The sequence below is a fragment of the Lipophrys pholis genome (assembly GCF_963383615.2).
Source record: "Lipophrys pholis genome assembly, chromosome: 21".
Taxonomy (NCBI): Eukaryota; Metazoa; Chordata; class Actinopteri; order Blenniiformes; family Blenniidae; genus Lipophrys; species Lipophrys pholis.
This window is the reverse complement of record NC_137649.1, coordinates 5,043,640-5,066,608: the sequence shown is the minus strand read 5'-3', so window position 1 is coordinate 5,066,608 and position 22,969 is coordinate 5,043,640. Positions and strand designations below refer to the sequence as shown.

General features: G+C 41.7%; 3 protein-coding genes across 9 annotated transcripts in view; all 3 read left to right on the top strand.

The window, feature by feature from the left end:
• Window positions 1–12,916, top strand: part of filip1b (filamin A interacting protein 1b) — a 34,209-nt gene extending 21,293 nt beyond the window's left edge. The window contains exons 4-7 of one of the 2 annotated variants that reach the window (XM_080491270.1): window positions 515–693; window positions 4,448–7,202; window positions 8,238–8,295; window positions 11,276–12,916. In XM_080491270.1, coding sequence (XP_080347396.1) covers window positions 515–693; window positions 4,448–7,202; window positions 8,238–8,295; window positions 11,276–11,310 — 3,027 coding nt within the window. In that variant the 3' untranslated portion in view covers window positions 11,311–12,916. Of the gene's footprint in view, window positions 1–514; window positions 694–4,447; window positions 7,203–8,237; window positions 8,765–11,275 lie in introns of those variants that run through there. The other variant, XM_080491269.1, reaches the window with a different exon arrangement.
• Window positions 12,917–14,228: 1,312 nt separating this feature from the next.
• cox7a2b (cytochrome c oxidase subunit 7A2b) lies at window positions 14,229–18,258 on the top strand. 2 transcript variants are annotated; one of them, XR_013936464.1, is made up of 5 exons: window positions 14,229–14,319; window positions 14,615–14,701; window positions 16,963–17,047; window positions 17,371–17,517; window positions 17,691–18,258. XR_013936464.1 is itself a non-coding variant. In XM_080491399.1 (4 exons), exons 1-4 carry the CDS (start codon window positions 14,302–14,304, stop codon window positions 17,427–17,429), a joined length of 249 nt encoding a protein of 82 aa, XP_080347525.1. In that variant the 5' UTR covers window positions 14,229–14,301; the 3' UTR covers window positions 17,430–17,608. The 2 variants fall into 2 exon arrangements, 1 of the variants encoding a protein (XP_080347525.1); XM_080491399.1 differs by lacking the exon at window positions 17,691–18,258 and having other exon boundaries at window positions 17,371–17,608.
• Window positions 18,259–21,455: 3,197 nt separating this feature from the next.
• col12a1b (collagen, type XII, alpha 1b) overlaps window positions 21,456–22,969 on the top strand; it is a 143,144-nt gene continuing 141,630 nt past the window's right edge. For 4 of the 5 annotated variants that reach the window (XM_080490677.1, XM_080490676.1, XM_080490674.1 and 1 more), the window contains exons 1-2: window positions 21,471–21,696; window positions 22,407–22,518. In XM_080490677.1, coding sequence (XP_080346803.1) covers window positions 22,443–22,518 — 76 coding nt within the window. In that variant the 5' untranslated portion in view covers window positions 21,471–21,696; window positions 22,407–22,442. Of the gene's footprint in view, window positions 21,697–22,406; window positions 22,519–22,969 lie in introns of all 5 variants that reach the window. The other variant, XM_080490675.1, reaches the window with a different exon arrangement.

Sequence of the window (22,969 nt, the reverse complement as noted above, 5' to 3'; positions counted from 1 at the left end):
GAGTTATCTGCTATAAAAGTGCTGCAAAACAATCAGAGACAGAAGAACAATAATCAATTAGCAAATGTTAACAGCATTTGAGTGATTGTAAGCAGTTTAAATTATATACTGTTTATATAATATAATGAAATATATTGTCATAGATTCTACACCTGCATATATTTGTGGCACAATTTGAATTAAATTAGTTAATTTAAGGAAGTTACAGTCATGTGATTTAAACATTAGTGGTCATATGAGACCTGTACTGTCTGAATGTGTGGTGGATTCTATGGCCGCAAATCTTGAGAACATAATTTTCCATGCATGCTGAACTGTGTCGGGTGAAAAGGCCGGACGAATGAGCAGAGAGCGTGAAACTGTTTGGGACAGTGCAGAGAGAGCGTCTCCACACCAGAACAATGTCAGCAGGACCGAGGCGAATGCTCCTGGGTTATTGTGTCCGGGGCAGATGTGCAGCCTGAACCCTCCTCCTCCTCCTCTTTCTCCCCGTCTCCTCTCCCCCCCCCCCCAGTTGGACCGTCTGGAGGACAAACAGAAGGAGACGTACAGAAGGATGCTGGAGCAGCTGCTGCTGGCCGAGAAGTGTCACCGGCGCACCGTGGCGGACCTGGACAACGAGAAGAGGAAGCACGCCGACTTCATGAACAAGAGCGACGACTTCACCAACCTGCTGGAGCAGGAGAGGGAGAGGTGAGGCCCGGGCGAGGGATGGGGGTACTGTACTCATGATTTCTGCTGGAAAATGACCCCAAAATACAACCTCCAAGATACAAGAAGAACCGCGTCTCTGCAAGAAATTCATCATCAGATTCAACTGTGCGAATAGAAAATCTGTTTCATTAAATGTTAAATGCAAAACTGCACACTAAATGCAGAACGTAATCGAACAATGAAGAAGAAATTCTTCTGATTCTGATTGTTTTCTCACATGAAATAAAACTCTGGAGTTATTTCACTATTTTTTTGTGTGGACTTTCCATTTGAAGACCTAAAAATATAGAACGGTGATATCAAACATGATCCTCGTGGGCCAAAACCGGCTCGCAAAAGGCTCCAATCCGGCCAAACCACCAACAGTTAAACATTGATTTTTTTTAAAACAAATATCTTAAGAGTAGCGACACAACTGAACTGAGGTTATCAGTGACTAATAATAAACTAATAGTTTTTTCTACATTTCACTGTATTTTGCACCAGAAGGTTTCATTAAAATTGGCTTTATGTTGAGACTGTGGTCAGTTTCTGTTGTAATTGTTTGGAATTTGTGACTAATATAGATATTTTCATAATGTATACTCTGCTCCACAACAACGAAAAACTTCAAAGTTTAAAATTAAAGGTTTATATGGCACTATTGTACTGGTCCGGCACACTCAAGATGAAATTGGGCTGAATGTGGCCCCCAAAATATAAATGTTTGACACTCCTGTATGAAAGGCAATCAACAGGGAGAAATCTTCCTGAGAATTTCAAGCATCTTGTTGAAACACTAAAAACTCATGGAAATGTATTCACTTAAATCAAGAGAGTCTTCAAAAGATAACTTCTTTTGTCATCTCAGAAATAGGATCCATGAATTAACTTCTCGTCTGTTCTCAGCACGTTTTGATCCGTTTCTTTGACAGAATCTGAGTTTAGTAGTTTCGGACAAACATCTTCTGCAGTTACATGTTTATTTGCGCAGCAGCAGGCGTCAGATAAAACCTGCAGCAGGGTTTCTGGATGGGGGAGGTGATGAATGGAGTCTTATCCAGCCATCAGAGACACATGACATCATTGTACAGCACCCGACCATCCAAACTCTTTGAGGCTGGGACTTACAGGAAGTTTCATCCGCCGCACGATGCTTATCTTGAGCCCTCAGATTTGACGCACAGGAGGATGAAAACATTTATTTTACTGTTGTATTATTTCCTGTAAGTGAGAGAGGACTGGAGTTGTGTGAGCTTCTTAAAATGAGCCTTACAGTTACTACTTGCTTCTTTCAAAAGGAAATTTTAATCGTAATTTAACTGGGAATGCTACCATTGTAGCAATGCTAACAGTAGCACTAATAGAAGTTTTTGTTATTTAGTAGTAATGACAAATTTTTCAATTGTTCAGGAAAATTGTTCGCTTGTGGTTACTTGACAAAGTGACTGTTAGTTTTAACCCTAATTTGGTGAAATCTGTCTAATGTTATTGTTTCTGTGACACTTTAGCTTAGCTGTAGCACTGCGCTGTTAGCAGTGTCTAACGCAGGTTTGTTGTTTTTTTGAACGGTCATGGTCTTAAGATCCCATTTTCTAGGTCTTGGTCTTGTCTTGGTCTTGATAATGACTGATTTCCATGTTAAACTCTGCTCCTGGGAGAAAGATTTTCTATCTTCTACGACAAATGACAACAAGAAGAAACAGCAACGAAAGAGCTGAGATAAACTAAAACCTCAACAACTGGAACTACATTACTGATTTTAAAAAAGAGACCAGTAGCTCATTTAAGCTGTGCTTCACATTTTATTCCCGACATTTTAGACGTCAAGGAAAACTGTTATATCTTCTCCTCAAACGCCAAGAAGCCTCAGATAAAGGCCCCGATGTGGAGGAATGCTTCACTGCGCCTCATTTATTTAAGTGACGTCCTTCAAACCTGCCTGCTGAGAGCCTGTGAACAATATGACACGACCCTGAATGCACCCAGGTTAAGATCCTCGTTGATGTTTGTCATATTTTTGAAGCTCCGCTTCGTGGGTTCTACTTCAGGGCTCCTCCAGCCGCTTCCTGCAGGCTGCACTCGCTGCCAGTTGGATCGACACCGAGATTAAGTTAGAAAAGTCGCAGTGATGTGAAATGGAATAAAATGATTAATTTAATACAAGGCGTTTAGTGATGAAAATAAGCAATGGAGCAGTTGGTACACATTCAGAAGATGCACAATTTGTTTGTCTGTATGAAGGTGAACTACAGGCCACAGGTGGCAAGTAACTGAATAGTTGTACTTCATTAATAATGTACTTGACTATATATTTTTCAGACATTTAAAATTTGTTGTCTAATTTTAAGGACAAATATTTCTACTTTCTTTGCTTTATAATATACTACTACTACTACTACTACTACTAATAATAATAATAATAATGAGTGCTGTTGATCGGTAAAGATAATTAACTAATTAATCACACAATTTTCTGTAATTAATTGCGATTAATTGAATGTTGTTCTTAAGACTGAAGCTTACTAATGCGTATTTATTCATGGTAAAACTATGGAATTAATGAAGACTCTACACATACACACTATATTTTAATTTACAAACTATTTTAATTATGTCCTTTTAGCTTTCAGTGAATGCTTAAGTTAAGTTTAGCAATAAATAAAGATAGATAGAGATAGACAGATAGATAGATAGATAGATAGATAGATAGATAGATAGATAGATAGATAGATAGATAGATAGATAGATAGATAGATAGATAGATAGATAGATTTTAGTAAAAGAAAGAATGAAAGGCCACACCTCTCTGTGCCATATATGATCAATAGGTGATGACATCAGCACAACACACACTTTCATTTGTTTTTCATCCAATCATGTGTGAGGAAGGTGCAGGTGACTCCCTGCAGTGTTGAGGCTCCTCCTCCTTTCACTCCCTGAAGCTGTCAGCAGCAGTTTGGCTCCTGCTCAGCTTTTCTTTTATTTAAAAACCCTCTCAGATATGGATCAACCTGCCGGGCATCACGACTCAGCGGGTAGTTGAGAGGTGGATTTTTCACGAGAGCTTTTTTTTTTAGAACTGAGAGCTGTTTGTGTTGTGACTGGCTGATGTAAGTACACATGAAACTCATGCACAGACTCCCGCAGAGATTAGTTACACATCTACAAACAGCTGGAACAGCCTTCCACTCTTTCCTCATCAATCTTTCTGTGTAATTGTTGCAAGTTTGCATTGGTGAAATTATCAATTTGAAAATTTCTATGGAGACTTATTGAAGTTGCCTATCAAGGGAATACATTTTTTATCTTTAACCCTTTATATCTGGGAGAACTAACAGGGAGAACATGCAAACTACATATGGAAAGACCCTTAAACTCAACTGAGACTCGAACAGGGTAATGCTCGAAGAATGTATGTGCACAGTTCCTATTCTCAAGCACAGATTTTACGTTTTTTTTATTCTTTCATATTTACTAGTTAAGCCATTATCAAACAAGCAATAAGGTTGAGTAACTTCCTTATTTCTTCCTGTTATTTTTCTTACAGTGATGAATTCCTGAAGATTAATTATTGTCTGATTAATTAAATTTTTCTTATTTTTTTCTAATAATGACTAAGAATGACAACTCATAAAAATGATTCTCCCTCTGTTACTGAAAGTAATTAATAAGTATTAATTTGTCACTTAAGTAAGTTTGAAGATGTTTTTTGCTTTTCTGCTAATGTTTCCTACTGACTCTATCTTTGTAGACTGAAGCGACTGTTGGAGCAGGAGAAGGCCTACCAGGCTCGCAAGGACAATGACCACAGCCGGCGGCTGGAGAAGGTCAGAGCAGAGCTGGTCAAGCTGAAGTCCTTCGCCCTGATGTTGGTCGACGAGCGGCAGCTGCACATTGAGCAGATCGACCAGCAGAGCCAGAAGATCCAGGACCTCACTCAGAAGCTGCAGGACAAAGAGCAGCGACTGGCGGCAGTGAGCAGCACCGCCAAGGAGGACAACCAGAAGGTCCTCAAGCTGGAGGCCGAGCTGGAGCACAAAGCAGCCAGGTTTGTGCAGGAACATGAGGAGATGACCTCCAAGTTGGCGGACCAGGAGTCCCAGAGCCGGCAGCTGAGGCTGAAACTGGCCGGACTGGCCAACAAGATTGAGGAGCTCGAGGAGAGCAAGAAAGCGCTGCAGAAATCTGAGGAGGACCTGCAGGAGCTGCGGGAGAAGATCAGCAAAGGGGAGTGTGGGAACTCTTCTCTCATGTCCGAGCTGGAGAATCTGCGAAAGAGGGTGCTGGAGATGGAGGGCAAAGACGAGGAGATCACCAAAACTGAGAGTCAGTGCAAGGAGCTGAGGAAGAAGCTGCAGGACGAGGAGAACCACAGCAAGGAGCTGAGGTTGGATGTAGACAAACTCCAGAAGAGGATGGTGGAGCTGGAGAAACTAGAGGGGGCTTTCAACAAGAGCAAAACAGAGTGCGAGCAGCTTCACACCAACCTGGAAAAAGAGAAACATGCGGTGAAGGATTTGGCCGGCGAGCTGGAGACGGTGAAAAACAGGCTGAAGGAGCTTGAGTCTTCAGAGTCCAAGTTCGAAAAGGCTGAAATGGCCCTCAAAGACGACCTCATGAAGATGAAGTCCTTCACCGTCATACTGGTGGATGAAAGGAAAAACATGGCGGAGAGATTGAAGCAGGAGGAGCAGAAAAGTGACGAGTTCAGTAAGATGTTCAAAGCGGAGCAGAGCAAGGTGACGGACGTGACAGAGAAGCTGATCGAGGAGAGCAAGAAACTTCTCAAATTCAAATCAGAAATGGAGATCCAAGTGACAAGTCTCACGGAGGAGAAAGAAGAGCTGAGAAACAAACTTGCAAGTGAAGAGGAAGCGTGTCGGGATTTAAATAATATGCTGAGTGGAATGAAAATCAGAATAGAAGGACTTGAAGAGGCGGAGCGGGAGATGCAGAGGAAGTGGGCCGACAAGGAGAAAAATCCGGACGAAGACAACAAAGTGACAGAGCTGACTTTGGAGATAGAAAGACTCAAGAGCAGGCTCAAACAGCTCGAGGTGGTGGAGGGAGACCTCATGAAAACCGAGGACGAGTATGACCTGCTGGAGAAGAAATTCAGAGCCGAGCAGGATAAAGCGAACACCCTGTCCAAGCTGCTGGAGGACATGAAGAGTCAGATCGCCAGGAACAAGGCCATCGAGAAGGGGGAGGTCAGGAGTTCGGAGGCCGTGCTGCGAGTCCGCTGCAAACTGGAGGAGGCCAAATCCCGAGAGCTGCAGGTGGATGTGCAGGCGCTGAAGGAGAAAATCCACGAACTGATGAACAAGGAGGACCAGCTTTCCCAGCTGCAGGTAGACTTCATTGTCCTCCAGCAGAGGTTCATGGAGGAGGAGCAGAAGAAGAGGAACATGAGCCAGGAAGTGGAGAGCCTCACCAGAGAACTGGAAGCCACCAAGCGCTACAGTCGCGCCCTGAGGCCAGGTACGAACGGTCGTAGGATGGTCGACATCCCGGTTACCTCCACAGCCGTCCAGACAGACGCATTGCCCAGCGAGGCAGTGGAGGACGACACAGCGGCAGGCTTCATCCGGAAATCAGTCCAGGAGGAGAACCACCTGATGAGCAACCTCAGACAACGTGGTCTAAAGAAGCCCACGGTCCTCGACCGATACCCTCCGGCATCAACTGACCTCGGGGCGAGAAAATCGTGGATCCCCTGGATGAAGAAGAAGGAAGGTACAGCAACAACTCCAGAGAAGACTAACGGGGCGTTTCTGCTCCGTCCGCCTGAATTGAGCATGTCCCCAAAGCCGGGTCAGCCGCTTCACATCCGAGTGACGCCGGATCGCGAGAACAGCACCGCCACTCTGGAGATCACCAGCCCTCGAGCTGAAGATTTCTTCTCCAGCACCACCATAATACCCACTCTTGGGTTTCAGAAACCTCGCATCACCATCGTCCCCAAGCCCACCACTGTGACCTCGAAGGCCTGCGATGTGATGGGAGGTCTCGACCGCGCCAAATCCCCCGTCACCATAACCACCATCTCCAGAGCAAAGAGTCCAGACAAGAGCACCGGCGCCGGAAGCAGCCTTCAGTCGCCAGTGTCCATCATTACTGTTAGCACCACTCCTGTGGCAGAAGCATGCGCTTCTTCGGACCCTCATGAAATCCCTGCGAGCCGCACAGTCATCAAGATGACGCCGGAGAAGCAACCGAGGCCGACGCCGATCAGGAAATACAACGGCAACAGCAACATCATTACGACAGAGGACAACAAGATCCACATCCACTTGGGCGCAGCACAGTTCAAGAGGCCCTCGGAGCGCTGCAGCAGCCCCGTGCTGACACTCAGGCCCACCGCGGTGGGTTCTGACAGCAGGGAGACGCTGACGGGGACGGTGCTACGCTCACCACGCCAAACCTCCATCACCAAGAGCAAAATGACCAGCAGCATCATGATCACACCCGTCACTTCTTCAGCCTGCAGACCGACACAGTCAGTGGTGAGCGCTTAAACTCATTCTAACAGTTTTCACCTGCAATCCACCGCCTGTCTGAACGCTGTCTAATCTCTTACGTTGCAGTTGCTTCTGAAATGTTTCAAAATGAAATGAGGTGGTGTGTCCTTCCTAGATAGCACTCTGTCCAGGTATCCAACACCTCATTCATGGTATCAACTAATACTGAACTGATCTTCCTTCCATTAGATCATCCCAACTGCACACGGGCATTTTTAGGCTCCATTTACACGATAACATTTCAAGTGAATACGCATTTTTTTGGCAATTTTGTTTGAGAATAGTTTTGCGTCTCGACTGCGTTTTGAAAATTATGTGGTTTGCATGTTTGGCCACTAGTGGGTGCTGTTGGTTGTTTTTGTAATTAAACCACACACTTGCACTCAGAGAACAATACACTATAACCATTAACAATGGGAGTACACGGATATTCTCATTGACAGACGATAAAGTTGGATTGTTATTCCGATGATAGTCAACTGTAAAACTACCAAGTCTCAGGAGAATATGGACTGGGAGTCATGACACTCTGGAGGAAACATTGTTCTTACTGTGAATCTACTGAGCATGTGCAGAACAACTTGTTACTGCAGCCATGATGTGCAGTAGCAACGTTTTTTTTTAAAAAGATGCGCTTTCGGTGGCTCCGAGCACCATTGCGGTGTGAACAGACACCCAAAACCCAATGGACGTTTCCTGGTTTCACTTGAAAAACATCATGTAAATGAGGTCTTAGTCTCATACAAACGAACACCGACATTTACCAACTGACAAATTCACTCCTTTGCACTAAACGTCTGCAGGTTGTGAGCACTGAGTAGGCTTTATTTTTTTTTTAACACTTTAAATTCACAATTGAACAGTCTTGGTAGAGAAATCAGCATTTTAATTAATATGCTAGAAAGTCCGACTTCCCCCTTCCACAAGTAGTCTTTGATTTAACATAGGACCAGATATGACGGCTGTGCTTGACGATCTGGATCTCTGTTATTTTCTCAATAGTTCATTTTGTTTTTCCAGCCCGGTTCGGACGTGCCGTCAGCTCGAAGCACAGCCACACGCATCCCGATGTCAAAAGGTATGAAACCAAGCAGCAAGGCGCTGGTGGGCATGTCGACGGTCACCAGGTTAGAGTCGCGGGCCGAGGGCCAGGCCATGAAAATCGAGCTGAGGAAGTCGATGGTGTGCAGCTCGGCGTCTGTGGCTGCAGACAAGAGCTGAGGGACGACGGCAGACACCAGAAGTTTTTACCCCGAAAAGTTACTGTCAGCCACAACCTTCAGTCTGCTGCTTCACATGCTTTCCTTTTGATATTTATGTGGGCCGGTTTCAAGGTTCACGCATGAGGAAGCTCTGTGCGTTCAGGATTAACTCCATCCTGCTGAGTCGTGGTTGTAAACTTTTAATCTCATCATTCATGGTTTTGTTGTTCTGCAGCATGTTTTTATTCCATTTTCACAGCTTGTGGCTGTTTGCAGTTACTGTGAATAATTCAAACTGCCATCATTTGTGTGACAAAACGCCTAAATAAAAGCTATTTATCTCTGAAAAACCAGGTTGTGGCATCGCTTCGTAACTCTCATCTGTGTGAGCTTGGTTCATGACATTAACCTTCTCTGCTGACTGAAACGAAGCTGTGTGGAGACGTCGTAAAAAGTGAAATGTAAAGCGGGAAGGCCCACGTTCCACCTCCTCGTTGAGGGGTCTGCACCCTGCGTCTCTGGAGCCACATGTGGCTCTTTGGCCACACCGAAGCTCCGTGAAGCTGTCAGAAAATGTAACGTTTAAAAAAAGTTATCTTAATGCTTGTTGTATATTGTACTTTTATTTTTTTTAAAGGACTCTTATCTTCTGAGTCTGAGTCTTCTGAGGGTAGAGCTGGCTCAAATTGCATCAACAAGAAAATAAAATGAAAAGTTGAAAAAGCTAAAATCACTCAAATCAAAACAAATCAAAACAAATAAAATAAAAAAAAATTATTATCATTATCATCATCATCATCATCATCATCATCATTATTATATACTTAAAACAAATAACATAGCTAAAGCAGACAGCTAAAAGAACTAAAATGGCTTTAAACAAAAAAATAAAAGAAAGAAAAATATCCACCAAAGTTTCAACAAAAACATGTCTAATGTCTCATGTCATGTTTTTATAAAAGGTAAAAATTGCGGCTCCAGACAAAATGTGTTTGGTGGAAAGTGGCTCTTTTGCTCATAGAGCTTACAGACGCCTGTTCTAGAATAAGATGTTACCAAAGACACGTACAGTAGGCAATGAAAAGCGTATAAAATCTGCCACGATCAAACATTACTGTTTGATGTGAGACAAAGAGTTTAGTTTAATAGCTGGAGTTGATTTAATGAGAGGAAGACCGGCTTTATTTGGTGACAAACACAACGATGCCTCTTTTAGTTTGGAAGTTTGCAGGGTGAGGGTTCAACGGCCTCAACGATGGATCTGCAGCGTGGAGATGAACTCGGTGGAGACGATTAGCGTCACATGAACTCATCAATAAACCACTATCTTCTCCAGAAAGAGCTTGTGTCTAAAGCCGGAGGCGATCGATGTCAACAATCTTTAAAGTTCGCAGCGACACAGGACGACGTGGATCTACCAAACTTTGGTTCAGAGTGAGTTTTGATGGTGGCGAGGACGCAGGGGAACCATCCGGAGGACAGGAGGGTTGAACACGATGAGGGCGAATTGGAACGAGCTTCAGCCTCTCTGTTTCAGCGGTGACTCCCCCAAAGCAGAGGGGGGTGGGGAGGGAAGGGGAGGGGAGGGGAGGGGGGGTGGGGGGGGGTATAGTTGGATCAAATGCTCTTCTTCCTGGGAACAAGATCAGAGGCTGAGCGGGATTACGAAAATCACATTGGAGCCCGGTCACGCCGAGCCCGGACTCCTCGGAGAAAACAGCTCGGGAGCCACAGCAAGTCTCCTGCAGACGGAGGCTAAAGTGAGAGTGGAAATCCCCCCGTCCCCCCCTCCACAAAAAAACAAACCCAAACACCTGTGTAGCATTAGTTTAATTGAACCAGCTCCAGCAGCTCCTGTGATGTTAACTTCGTGTTTTAATGATGCTGAAGACCAGGATTTGAGCAGCAGCACACCAAATATTTATCTATATTACTTCCAGTGCACACCCCTTGACAGGGGAAGTTATATACCCCAGCAACAGTGGATTTTCAAAATAAAATGACATTAACAATAAACAATACGCTACAGCTACCAACAGTTCCATTCATCCATCTTCTTCAGATCGCTGGCGGTGCGGAGCCGTTCCCGTCAGATCCTGGGTAGAGACCGGTGACACCCCCCGAGTCACACTCACATTCACACTTATACAAAAACAGTTCAGGCTCCGTTTACACGACACTGTTATCAAGTGAAAATGGAAAACGTCTGTTGTGTTTTGGATGTCACACAACAGCGCTGCTCGGAGCTGCTTGAAACGCAACTTTTTGAAACTGGTTTTCAAGGTGGAATTTTAATTTTCTTTTAAATGCTTTGACTTCGTCTCTATGGAACCAGGACAAGAAAACTACTTTTCTGAACCATTGATACTGCGCATGCACATCATGGCCGTAGTGAATAGTTCTGCACGTGCACGAAATAGCTGAACAATCAGAACCAATGTTTGCTCCGTCGTGTCTCGACTCCCAGTCCAGATTCACCTGGGACTTAGTTTTATAGTTGACGGTCACTGTAATAACAATCCAACTTCTTTATCTGTCCATATGAACGTCTGTGTTCTCCCATTATTATTGTTTATAGGATATTGTTCTCTGCTGCATGTGTGTGTGGTTTCATTACAAAAACAACCATAAGCAGCCACTAGTGGCCCAACATGAAAACTACATCATTTCAGGGTTTATACTGTTTTCCAAAAAAGTTGCCATGGAAGCACGAAACCTTTCTGAAACGAAACTACAACAACAATGTGTTTTCCCGTTTGAATCGTTGTCGTGTAAATGGGGCCTATGAAAAGAATTATTTTGTGGCTAAAAACAAATATCTGGAAGTCAAAACCACATGTTTGTATTTCACTGCAGGTTCACAGCAGGATGCAGTAAACAGCCGCCGCTGAGATGTGAAGACAAATCAAGATGGCCGACGACTTCTCATGAATCCAACGACAAAATACTCAGATTCAAATCAAAAGATTCAATTTGAAATCTTCTGCTACTTGATGTTCCATCTAACAACAAGGATGAATTGGTCCTGATTGCTTCTGTGTTTGGAGTCTCCGCCGAGTGAAGTGAAGAAACACCGATGAACAGAAACCTGAGAGAAAAGTTTGTCAAATTTGAAAAGTCTACGATCTGTGAAATTTAAGGTGACAGGAACATACATCAGAAAAATGATTCTGGGATTTCACACATGGGAAAATTACAGAAGAAAATAAGGAATTAATTTCTATTTGTAGACCTGAGCAAAGACACTTCGTTAATACAAAACAGATCCACAGAAAATTTTAAACTTTGGTCATAAAGCTCCACCTGCTAATATCCCATCATAATCCATTTTATTCTAACTCAATCTGTTATAGATTATATATGACACAATATTGAAAAGCGAATTGAAGTCCTGATTAGAATACTTATATTAAAGTTAAAAACTGAGTTTGTGTCAAAAATGTGAAGACAATTATGCAATGTTCAAAGTTAAAAGCATCCATGATGCCATAATAAACATTAAAACAAATGTTTTTTGTGCATTGAAACGTTCAAATGCAGAATTATTGGATCTTCAAGCTTCCGGTTGACTTCACTTTTAAATTTTTTTGGACTTTCATTATGAAAACTCAAAGTTGGAAATCCTAGAAGGGACAGCCGGACTCTGGGAAAAGGTTTGGCCCCCGTAATGTACCGGGTGTTTACGCCAAACCAACTGCGCTTTAGGCCGCGTTTACACGACAACTTTTCAAGAGAAAATGCATCGTTTTTATTTTTTCATTTCAGAAACGTTTTGCGTTTACACGGGCAAAACGATGAAAACAATGTCTGCAGCACAAATACTGACAACGATGTAGTTCGCATGTTGGGCCACCAGTGGGTGCTGTTGTTTATTTCTGTAATGAAACCACAAAACATGCACACAAAAACATGAACAATGGTGAAAACACGGGCATCTGCATGGTTAAAGTTGGATCTGCAGAAGAACTATTTACCACGGCGGTGGCCAGCATGCGCAGTCGCAGCTTTTCAATAAGATGTTCTCTTCCACCTTTTCCATGGAGACGGTGTCGGACCGTTTTTGAAAAGTTGCGCTTTTCTCTGTTTCAGTAGACAGAATTGGAGCGTTCCTGAAAATTTGTGTGTTTTTTTTTTTTAGTTTCCATGAAATTGGAGTGTTTTCGAAAAGAGACATTTTTGTCTATTTCCATTAAAAGAGCTTCGGAACGTTTTTTCAAAAAGTTGTGTTTTCCGTGTCTTTGAGCACCGTTAAACTGCGACAAAAGTTTTCTATTTTCACTTGAAACTGTTGTCCTGCAAACGTGACGTTTTATTATTTCTGGTTGTTTTTTTTACCAACTAAATAGAAGTTCTACTATTGATTTCAGGCAGAGTCATTATTTTCTCTGGAGTTTGGCATTTCAATCACACAGACATGAGTACGGATAATAACTGAATCGATGAGTATAAACAATGGATTCATCTCAAAATGAAATAAACTTCTAAGAATGCACCACCAGTTGTTGTTATTTTGTGTGCCTCCCTATGTCATTTATTCTTCTTGTTTGTTTGTAGTTCTTGTTCTTGTAAGTTTGGATGCTTAAAAAAATTGTGTGTATCCCTGAACTGAATGATATCAACTAGTCTACACTCATAACACATAAAGTAAAACTGTTGTTGTTTTTAAATGATCTCTCTTGGACATTAAGAAAATTATTATTTCAGGAGCGACATAGATGGAAGCTGGACAGTTGAAAAAAGTTAACAGATAAGCAATAAATAAAAACAAAAGCTGCATAAATAGATGTTTTAGCTTCCTTAATGACAGGACTCTATAAAGTTTTGAATGGCCTGAATTAGTGCTGTCGAAAATAATGCTTTAATTGAATTAATTTAACTCTGACTTATGTCTGGGTTTTGTTAGTTAATATTACAAAGATGTTTGTTTGTTTGTTTGTTTGTTTGTTTGTTTATTTATTTATTTATTTATATGGGCTAAACTTGGGGAGAAACAGCATTCACTCAAAGCTAAAAGGAAGTTATAAAAGTATTATTTTGAATTTAAATATAGTCTCTGCGTGTTGAGTCTACATAAATAAATATGCATTACAAACTTCAAGCTTCAGTCTTAAGTAGGAAAATTGCGATTAATTGCAATTTATTACAGAAAATTGTGCAGTTAATTATTTCATTTTTTTATTGATTGACAGCACTAGTATAAATACATCTCATATTTACTAGTAGAATATACTTCTTGCTGACACACTCACTTTCTTTAAATCAGGACTTAAAACAAAATGATTTGATCGGATTTTCCAATGAGCAATAGATTTTACTTATTTTACTACCTGTATTGATTTTTTTTAACTTTTTTTATTATGCCTTTCCTAATTGCTTTGTTTTATTGTGTTTAATAATCTTAATCACGTAAGATTAAGATTCTTAATGGCCTTGTATTTTCTTTGACTGACACCAACACGCTCAAGAAACACAAAAGATCCTTCCTTCCCATGGCAATAAGACTGTATAACTCCTGTAAATAGTGTATGTTGTGTTTTTCTCTTAATTCAATTCTTTCATCCTTTTAACAGTCACCACCTAGCCCTGTATATATATTCATATTTAATGTTACTTACTTCATTTTTTTCATTTTAAATGTCTTTTTATGGATTCTGTGAGGAGTAATGCCGTGAAGAATGTTCCTCTGGGATTAATTAAATATTTCTATTCTATTCTATTCCATTCTATTCTATTCTATTCTATGTCGTCATTATGTAGTTCCCTAGTCTCTCCTGCAGGGGGAAGCCGAGGTGCCGTTGACTCTGCTGTTGATTCCAGTGTCGAAGAAGAAAAACCCGGAAGCGGAGTGTGGTGCCCTTGCGTGTGAGAGCAGAACATAAATAATGTTTAGACACATAAATGTAAGTACTTTTACTGCTTTGACTTCCACACTGCTCGGTAGATTTATAAACTAACTAGCGTGGTTTAGTTGAAGCGGCGGTGTGAGGTGATGAAACGCGTCTAAATGTCAGCTCGGGGTCACAGGAGGAAGGTTAGCTTTAGCTTAGCTTCCGGTGTCGCTTTACTTTTAATTCTTTAGGGTCTTTTTTGTTCTATTTTAAAGCTGAGCGGGTGTAAATCATTGTGAAATACGGTAAGATGATCCGTGTGTCCTTACGTTGGGGTCACATTGGGTTTTTGTTTGCTGTTCTTTAGGCACTCCAGCAGGTGGCGCGGCGAAGCATCTGCAGCTCCGCCCGGAGGCAAGTGAACAAAGTCCCGGACAAACAGAAGCTGTTCCAGGTAAAAAAATAACATTAATACACGTCGATGTAGTCTAAAGTATCACGGGGAGTGAATGAACAAAGTCTTCAACAAACTGAAGCTGTTCCATTAAAATTGAATTAAAAACCAATCATTGCATAAAATTAGAGAAAAGAAATAGATTCCACAGGACTTTCCTGCTTTAGTCTGTCTTTAAGTGTTTTTAGATCTCAAAACCTCAAACATCTCAAATGTTTTCATCTATAACTGCACTCTAAATGTTCTATCTGGAAACGGGAAGACTTTTTGACCGCTGAAGGTGCACATCTGGATTATTTATCCAATATGAGCCGGAGTTTACTGGACACTGTACACAGTTTGCATGTTGATAAGAGAGAAAGATGTTGGGGATTTGGTCTCAGACTTTTCATTTATTCGACACACCAACAATCAGAATGTCAAATAAAGTATCCAGGTGTAGTATCTCGGTAGCTTAACACATTGACTTGGCCTCTGTAGTTAAAGTCTAAAACTGTCTCTTTTTCCAAATACCCAACAAAGATAAAAGTTCCTGATTTATAGCTCACCAGCCAATTAAAAGGTGCGACGATACAGGAAGCCCACGCTTCAGTTCGTGTTGTTTTTAAAGTAGCACTATAGATCTGTTAGTTATAGTTGTTTGCTTGTATTACCTTCTCGAGTGTCACTGTCACACAGTGTCACGCTGGATGCTCATATTGCTTGCCTTTCCTTTTACACATGGGACTTGTTTCAAGCAACATTTGACGACAGTAGGATTTCTGTTAAGTGTTTTCACTCCCTCGTCGTCGTGACGAAAGTGATCGTGAACCAGAGATTTGTATGGAGGCGGTGCAGCGAGCGGGAGGTCCAGCGCATCGTGAAGCTATCAAAGTGACTAAAGTCGCCATAGTGGAACTGAAAAGTGGACCGATTCATCAACTGCGCAGCTTATTTCTCGCCTCACATGTTTTCGTTGAACTGTTTCAGTAATAAAAGAGAACGTTTGTGACCGAGCCACTATGTTGGTGGAACCGTTGCATCCCGACCTAAAGAGCCTGTGACACCCAACACACTGTGTCCCACAGATAAATAAATGTACATTCTGTTCCTACAGGTCATTTTCTGATCCAGTTGTTGTTGCGGTTTTGTGTTTTCATTCTGAATTTGAGAAATCTTCACTGCATATCTTCATTTCTTTAGCCGTGATCCTCCTGTGTAGCCTCACAGATAAGTAGCCACATGTTGCCTATCAGAGTGCAGCACTAACACCTGCATGGTGCCTCTGACCTTTAACCTGCACTGTTTAATCTGAGCTTTTCCTCGGAGGCCGACCGGACGCCGTGCCGGTGCAAACGGCCGGGCCGATGTGTTGAAGTGACGGGCAGCCGTGTGCCGTAGACTAAACAGACGAGTTTTGTTCTTCTTATGTGCTTATTGTAACGTCAGACTGAGCCGCTGCATGACGAAGTGGAACTTTTAAATCCGCAAAGTTTGGAGATGCCGAAGGTTTTATAGCTTGTGATGCAGAGACCTTTTTAAAAGCAGCTGGCAGATGTTTAGCAGAATCTGGTGTGACGTCAGACAAGTAGATTCTACTTCTAGAGTTTGAACCTCACTATAACACATCGCGTCAAACATGAGGCCCGCGGGACGAAACCGGCCGGCAAGAGGCCCCAATCCGGCCAAACCACCAAGAGATTTTTAAAAAATTGTCAAAGAAAACACAGATTTTAAAACATTTCTGAGGAGTTTGACACAATAAAACACCGAGACCCGAGTGGAGATATCAGTGATTATTGCCATTGAGGCGAGCAAACCAGCAATCGCCTCAGAGTCACGCTGTCAGGGGAAGTTTGTAAAAACACCCAGAATGCAACAGCAATAAGAGACATTTTCTGGACATCTCACTGTATTTTGCAGCAGGTTTCATTAAAATTGGCTTCATGTTGAGATTGCAGATATTTTCAGTAGAATATACTAACGTCACACGGGTATTTAAAATGTCAGGTGAAGTTTTTTTTTCCAGCTGGTAGAACATCAACACTTGTTCCTTGATCTGATTGTTTCTAATGTGTTGCTGTGTCTGATCATTAACATAGTTTCCTCGTTCAGCGTCTTTTTCTGCCGTAGTTTGCTTTGTTTGATTCGGTCTGCATTGTGATGATGATGATGATGATGAGTCTGCTTCCACAGTCCTGATGCTTCCTAAATCCAGAGGTATCGGTCATGTGGAGCAGTTTTGTGAGAAGAGGTGGCTGAAGTCTGTTGATGCGTTGCAGGAGGATAACGGGATACCGGTCCATCTAAAGGGAGGCACGGCGGACGCTCTGCTGTACAGGACCACCATGGTGCTCACCGTCCTGGGTACGAACACCGATAGAGGAGCGACTCTGATCAGGAGCCATAAGCTGACTCACTTGTTTTCTTTTCTATGTGGAATCTTAGCATGTATTTATTCTCTAATCTCAGTGGGATTTAATGTTTGTGAAGCAGATTCCAGCGACAATTCAATGTGTTTTCCTTCAAGAAATTAGAATAAATCCAACAGAATAGCAGTGAATGAAAAGTAAACATACATGAGATTTGTTCAGTGAGACGCAGCAGCAAACAGACGTAAGGTTTATCAGGGTTCAGGCTGCAGGTCTGTTGTGACTGAAGAACCTGACCACCTGTTCTTCCCCCACCAGGAACCGGCTACGTGGTGTACGAGCTGGTGAAAGCAGCCTTCCCTCAGAAGAAAGACTAAAACCTCCTCCAACTCCTTCACTTCCACAATGTACAAAAAGATGAAAATGTTCCGTCTGCCCGGCCCAGCCCGCCGGCTTCCCGTCACGGTGCGATATTGTTTCATGTTCATGGGATCAATATTTATTTTGTGTTCTCTGAGGATCAATAAAAGTTAATAATGCCTCTCATGACCCTTCAAAAAGCCGCCCTCGTCTGCAGTCTGTTCAGTGTCGCCGTGCTGAAGGATGTTTAAAACTAAACCAGTCTCCTAAATGTTTAGAGAAGTAGAAGAGAAGTGGAAGCAGCAGGTGGATCGTGGTGGACCTGGCTGGTTTTCTGTCCCGGAGGCGAAGGCTCGTTATGACGGTGAAAAAAGTCAACGTTCACATCTCTCCTGCTGCAGCTGCATGATAAAGCGGCTGCTTTTCCGGGGTTGAGGAGGGTGACAAACCTCAGCTTTTCATGGTCTTGAAAATAATAGAATGGCAAATAACATAATCCTGAATCCTGCCAAGGAAGGAAGTTGTAGTGACGCAAGTAAATTGCACCGGACCTCCATGTGCTTGGAGTGCTGCGGTGCGTTCAAAGACCTCTTTGAAAAATCCATCTTGAAAATTGTTTTGACAATAAATCTGCAACCAAATCTCTTTATCTTCTCCTTCAGCCACTGTAGTTTGACAAAACCGCTATTAAATCAACACAACTATATTTTTGTTCGTGCAGCTCGCTACAGATGCAGGAGAGTGAACTCTGACGATCCAATCAGAGGGCTTGAATATTCTGACGTCACCCTAGGCCCTCTAGAAGTTCCTGAGTCACCAATATTAAAATCTGATTGGTTGAAGCAGCAGTGACTGACACTTGTTTTACTCTGCAGACGCCTGCAGGATTGAATCTGAAGGCCTCAGGCAGATTTCTTTACCCGGCAACAGGTGATGGCTGAAATGTGATTGGTTAAAAGCTTTAATACGGAAGGACACGTCTGGAAGCAGTTTGGAATTATTTAAGCAGTATTCATGGACAAAATATAATCAACATCAGTCTGTGATTCTGATATTTTTCTTAAGCCTGCAGAGAAGCCTTCAGGCCCTGATGGCCCGCCACTGATAGAAAGACAGAAAAAGGAAACGATCACTCTTGTTTCAGCCCAGCTTTAAACTGGATTTAACAATCTTATACGTTCACAGCTTCACTGTACGACAGGAGGTTTGCACCACGAAGCTGAATGGCAGCCTACGATGAGTCGACGTGAATGAATAAAACACAAGCGTGCACCATTCACCCTCGAAAAACAAAACGTCATTTCATTCTGCATTTCCATTGGTCAGACGACGCAGGTCGCAGCAGCAGTCTCACAGGTGGTCGAAGGCCTTTGACGACGGCCGTCCTTGAAATGGTCTCACTGTGACACAGGACCACCGATTTAGAGCTAAAGACCAAAGACTTCGCCATGATTGTCGGCTTTCGTCTGGGACGGCCCATCCCGAGCGAGCCTAAAATATTTTATAATAACAGAAAAAATATATTTTTCTATAAGACGTCAAAATGCAAATACCAGTAATGGAAATCTGATGAAAAGAATTTCATGGTTTTGACAAATCGAACCGGGTCTCGTCACATTGTTGAGTATTTTCCACTGTACTCCCGCGTTTCTATTAAGATATAAAGTCAAGACCTTAAAACAACCCAAACCAAAGAAAACTGGAACAAAACCTACAGATAATGTTGATTCGTTCACACTTTAAATCGATTCTTATGTACATTCGTGTCATTTTAATGTTTGCTACCTGCTTCATAGGCAGATGTAAGCCTGCGGTTTTACCGGCTGCCGCCAGAGGGAGACATTTTCAAAGAAATGAGCTGGTAAAGAAAGCTGTTTTAATAAAGTTCAGCTTTGAACGGGGTCAGATATGAAAACACGGCTTTTGCAGGTTTTCTGCGTTTGGGCGAAGGAAAATTGTTGAAGTTTGAAACAGAGTCAAACCAAACTTAAATTCTAAACCCTTTTACACCAAGCTTTTCTGTGGTGGATTTTGAAGAATATTGGCTTAAATGAAAATGTTTGATGAGCTAAATTCAGACCAGTTCAATCTAGAAATGACACATTATTCTCATGCTGATTTTGTTTAATGGACTTTCACCTTTTTTGATTTGAAAATTGATTAAATGTGTTGTTTTTACAAATTTGGGGACAATCTTCAAATATAAACATTTAAGTGTCGAAAAGATTTGACACAGAAATATGTTTTCCTTTAATCTTTTCTTTCTATTTTACTGCGGTTGCATAGGAATTTCCCCAATATGGGATCAATAAAGTATATTATTGTATCAAGAATCTGTATGGTTTCATGATTATACTGTATATATAGTGTTTTTATGACGATATGAGACTTTGGTAATTCTGTAATTTTTATTTACATTTTAGAGGTTTAGTTCCTTTCAACATATATTAAATATTATAAATATCACATTAGCACAAACCTGTTTGATGTTTCTGCGAGACTTACGAAATCAGAATATTTGGACCAGTTTGGAAAATTCTAAGTAAAATAATCTGAATCAAGAATTTTAAAAATTGTGATTTGTTTTGGATTCCTGAATAGTTTCAGCACGGTAGAGAGACCACCACAGTGTGATATTTTAGGTTTAGACATTTTGGGGACGTGATGAATAACAAATGGGCAGAATTAGTAATTTAGAAAAAAATAAATAAATAAATAAAACATATTTTGGAAACATTAATGCCCTAATATTTTTTTTTTGCAGTGAATCTACTCACATTTTACCAAGAACTAAAAGAGAATCTTTGATTTCCCCCATATTTACAGGCTGTTTAACAGTTATTTGGATCAAAATGCACTGAATGTGACCCAGAAACTGAATTGAGTTTTACACTTAATATTTTCTTTCATTATGATTTAAACAAAAATATTTACATATATTTTAGTTGTACATATTATTTCAAATATTTACCAAACATTGCTGTTTATAATCTATTGTTTTAATGTTGCTAATAGGGAGGGTGCCAATCTGAGATACATTGTTTTTGTAACGTGTCAATAAACTCTTCCTTCTAATAATAGATAAAAAGATCGATTGCAGTAGCATCATCACACCAACAGGGGCACTGTGACCCATAAACAAGAACATCTCAACTGACATCTAAGAATAATTGATCAAAAGTCTACTATTTTAGGACAAAATTTGCATTATATTATTGTTTTTGGTTTGGTACATCACAGGAACAATGAATGTTTCATTTTTTTTATTAAAACATGATATATTGTCGTAAAACAATCAAATTTTAAAGCATAATTGCCTGTAATACCAATATTGGCACATAGGGGGCTCTGGAACAAGAATATTTAATTGTGACGATAGATTTTAGGTTAAAATTGACCAATTTTGGAAAGAAAAGAAAAAAACAAAAGCTATGATGGAAAATATTTCCATCACTTGGACATTCCCGCACGTGTACTACAAAGATATTTCTGAAGTCGTGAGTAATTTTAATGGTTATAAGTTGCATGTGGAGCAGCAGCTGCTGCTTTGTGGTCCCCAGAAAACATCTGTTCCGGCAGTGCGCACCAGAGAGGAGCATTAAAGGGGAAAGGGGGTGGGGGTCAGACAGACTTGGGGTTTAGTTTACTAGACTGTGTAATATTTTCCTCGTTGATTCACAAAATGAGAAAGGGGTTAATAAAAAAAAAAAAAAAAAAAAGACAGTTTCCCTCCTCCTCCTCTGATTCCCGTCTGGTGGCGGCCAGGGCGCACAGAAGCTCTCCATCAGCGGAAAGGAATGCAGAGAACTATGTAAAAGTTTCCGAGTGTGCGCGCGTCTCTCTCTCTTTCTCTCTCTCTCTCTCTCTCTCTCTCTCACTCACTCTCTCTCTCTCTCCCTCTCTCCCTCGGAGGTTTTACGCATCACTTTTTTTTTTTTTTTTGTTGGCCCGGCTGGATGTCGTAAGAGCTCGCGGCGGGGGCAGGCAGAGCTGGGAGCAGCCCCCCTGTTAAGTAGCTGATTGTGTGGAGAATCTTCCCACTTGGAAAGACGCTCGCCGACGCGTCTGGGATCCCCAAAACTCCGACTCCCAACAACCGGACCACCTCACTCCCTCTCTCTCTCTCCCTCTCTCTCTCTCTCTCTCTCTCTCTCTCTCTCTCTCTCTCTCTCTCTCCCCACCTTTTTAATTTCTTATCCTGGGGGTCTACAACAAGGCTTAAATCTTTTTATTTTTTATTTTTTGGAATCAAACTAAAGAAAACGCACCAGTGTCCTCTTGTAGGTTAGTTCTGCATGTTTTTTTGTTTTTTTTAAACATCTCTTTTGTACTTTTGAGTAAATTACTTAATTTAATTCACAGGTTGTTTTATTCATGATGCTCATATGTCTTAATATTCTGCTCACACTCACATTGATTTGGGATTATTTGGAGAACCCGGTGGAATAATTCCTGGCGCTGCTGTGCGTAATTGCGCACAATCCTTCAAAGATCCCGGACAATGGAATTTTATCATCTGAGCAAAATGCACCTTTATCAGAGTAGATGGGTCATTTTGAATGCTTGGTTGGACTATTTGACGAGTAAAAATGACAGAATTTGAACTGAAAAGTGAAATAGAAGATATTTTGCCTTCATTCCCGCATTTCGTTAAATCTGGTTTATTTGTTGCGTAAAGCTGATAAGTTGCAGAATTGGGAGCTTTTAGCTATTTACACATTTAGAATTGGTCATGTGTTTTTAATAGAGCCCTTTTGGAGCGGCAGGTTTTTTTTAGGGGTGAGGAAATGTGAGTTTTTGAAGCATTTCTATCCTAAAAAGTTGTGATTTCATTCGATTTTTGTGCCACAACGGGGGATGTTGATTGATGCGATGTTAACATCTAAGGGGTTCAGGCTTGTGACGTTTAGGGGGGGGGGGGGGGGAGGTCTTGTGGAGTCCTGAGGCTGCCGTGGAGCTCCGAGTCTAACCTCCTCCTCTTCCTCCTCCCGCAGCTTCATTCATGCGCTGCTGATCCAGAGGAGCTGAAGATGAAGTGCAGGCTGTTCCTGGTGGCAGCTGCCCTCCTGGCACTGCTGCTGTCCTTCACTCACGCCCAGGGCCGAGGTAAAGCCGCTCCTCCTTCCTCTCCTCCTCCTGCTCCTCTGCTTCCTCCTCTTCTCACCTCTTTCTTCTCTCCCTACAATGTACAGTTGCATATTTACTCTTAATAAAACCTCACATTGCTCAAGCAAATGTGCGTTTTGTGACTTGATTTGTTTGCACTCATCTGCCTCTTTTTGTGCCCCTCCAGCCTCACTTTGACTCCTGATTGATTCTTCCTCACTGAAATAATTTGCTTTTCCAGCAGGGATTTTTTATTTTTTTTTACAAGATTTCCTCTCGAGGAGTTTCAACTTGACTAATGTGGTTCGAATTCTGCATTTTGAAACGAGTAGCGGTTTTGTAATCATTTTTAAGCCTCGAATGCGAGTGAAACACGAGTGGAACTTTAATATTTAGGACAACTCTCCTCCAATTAGGAAGGAGTAAAAAGCAGAAAAAGACCAATCTGGTT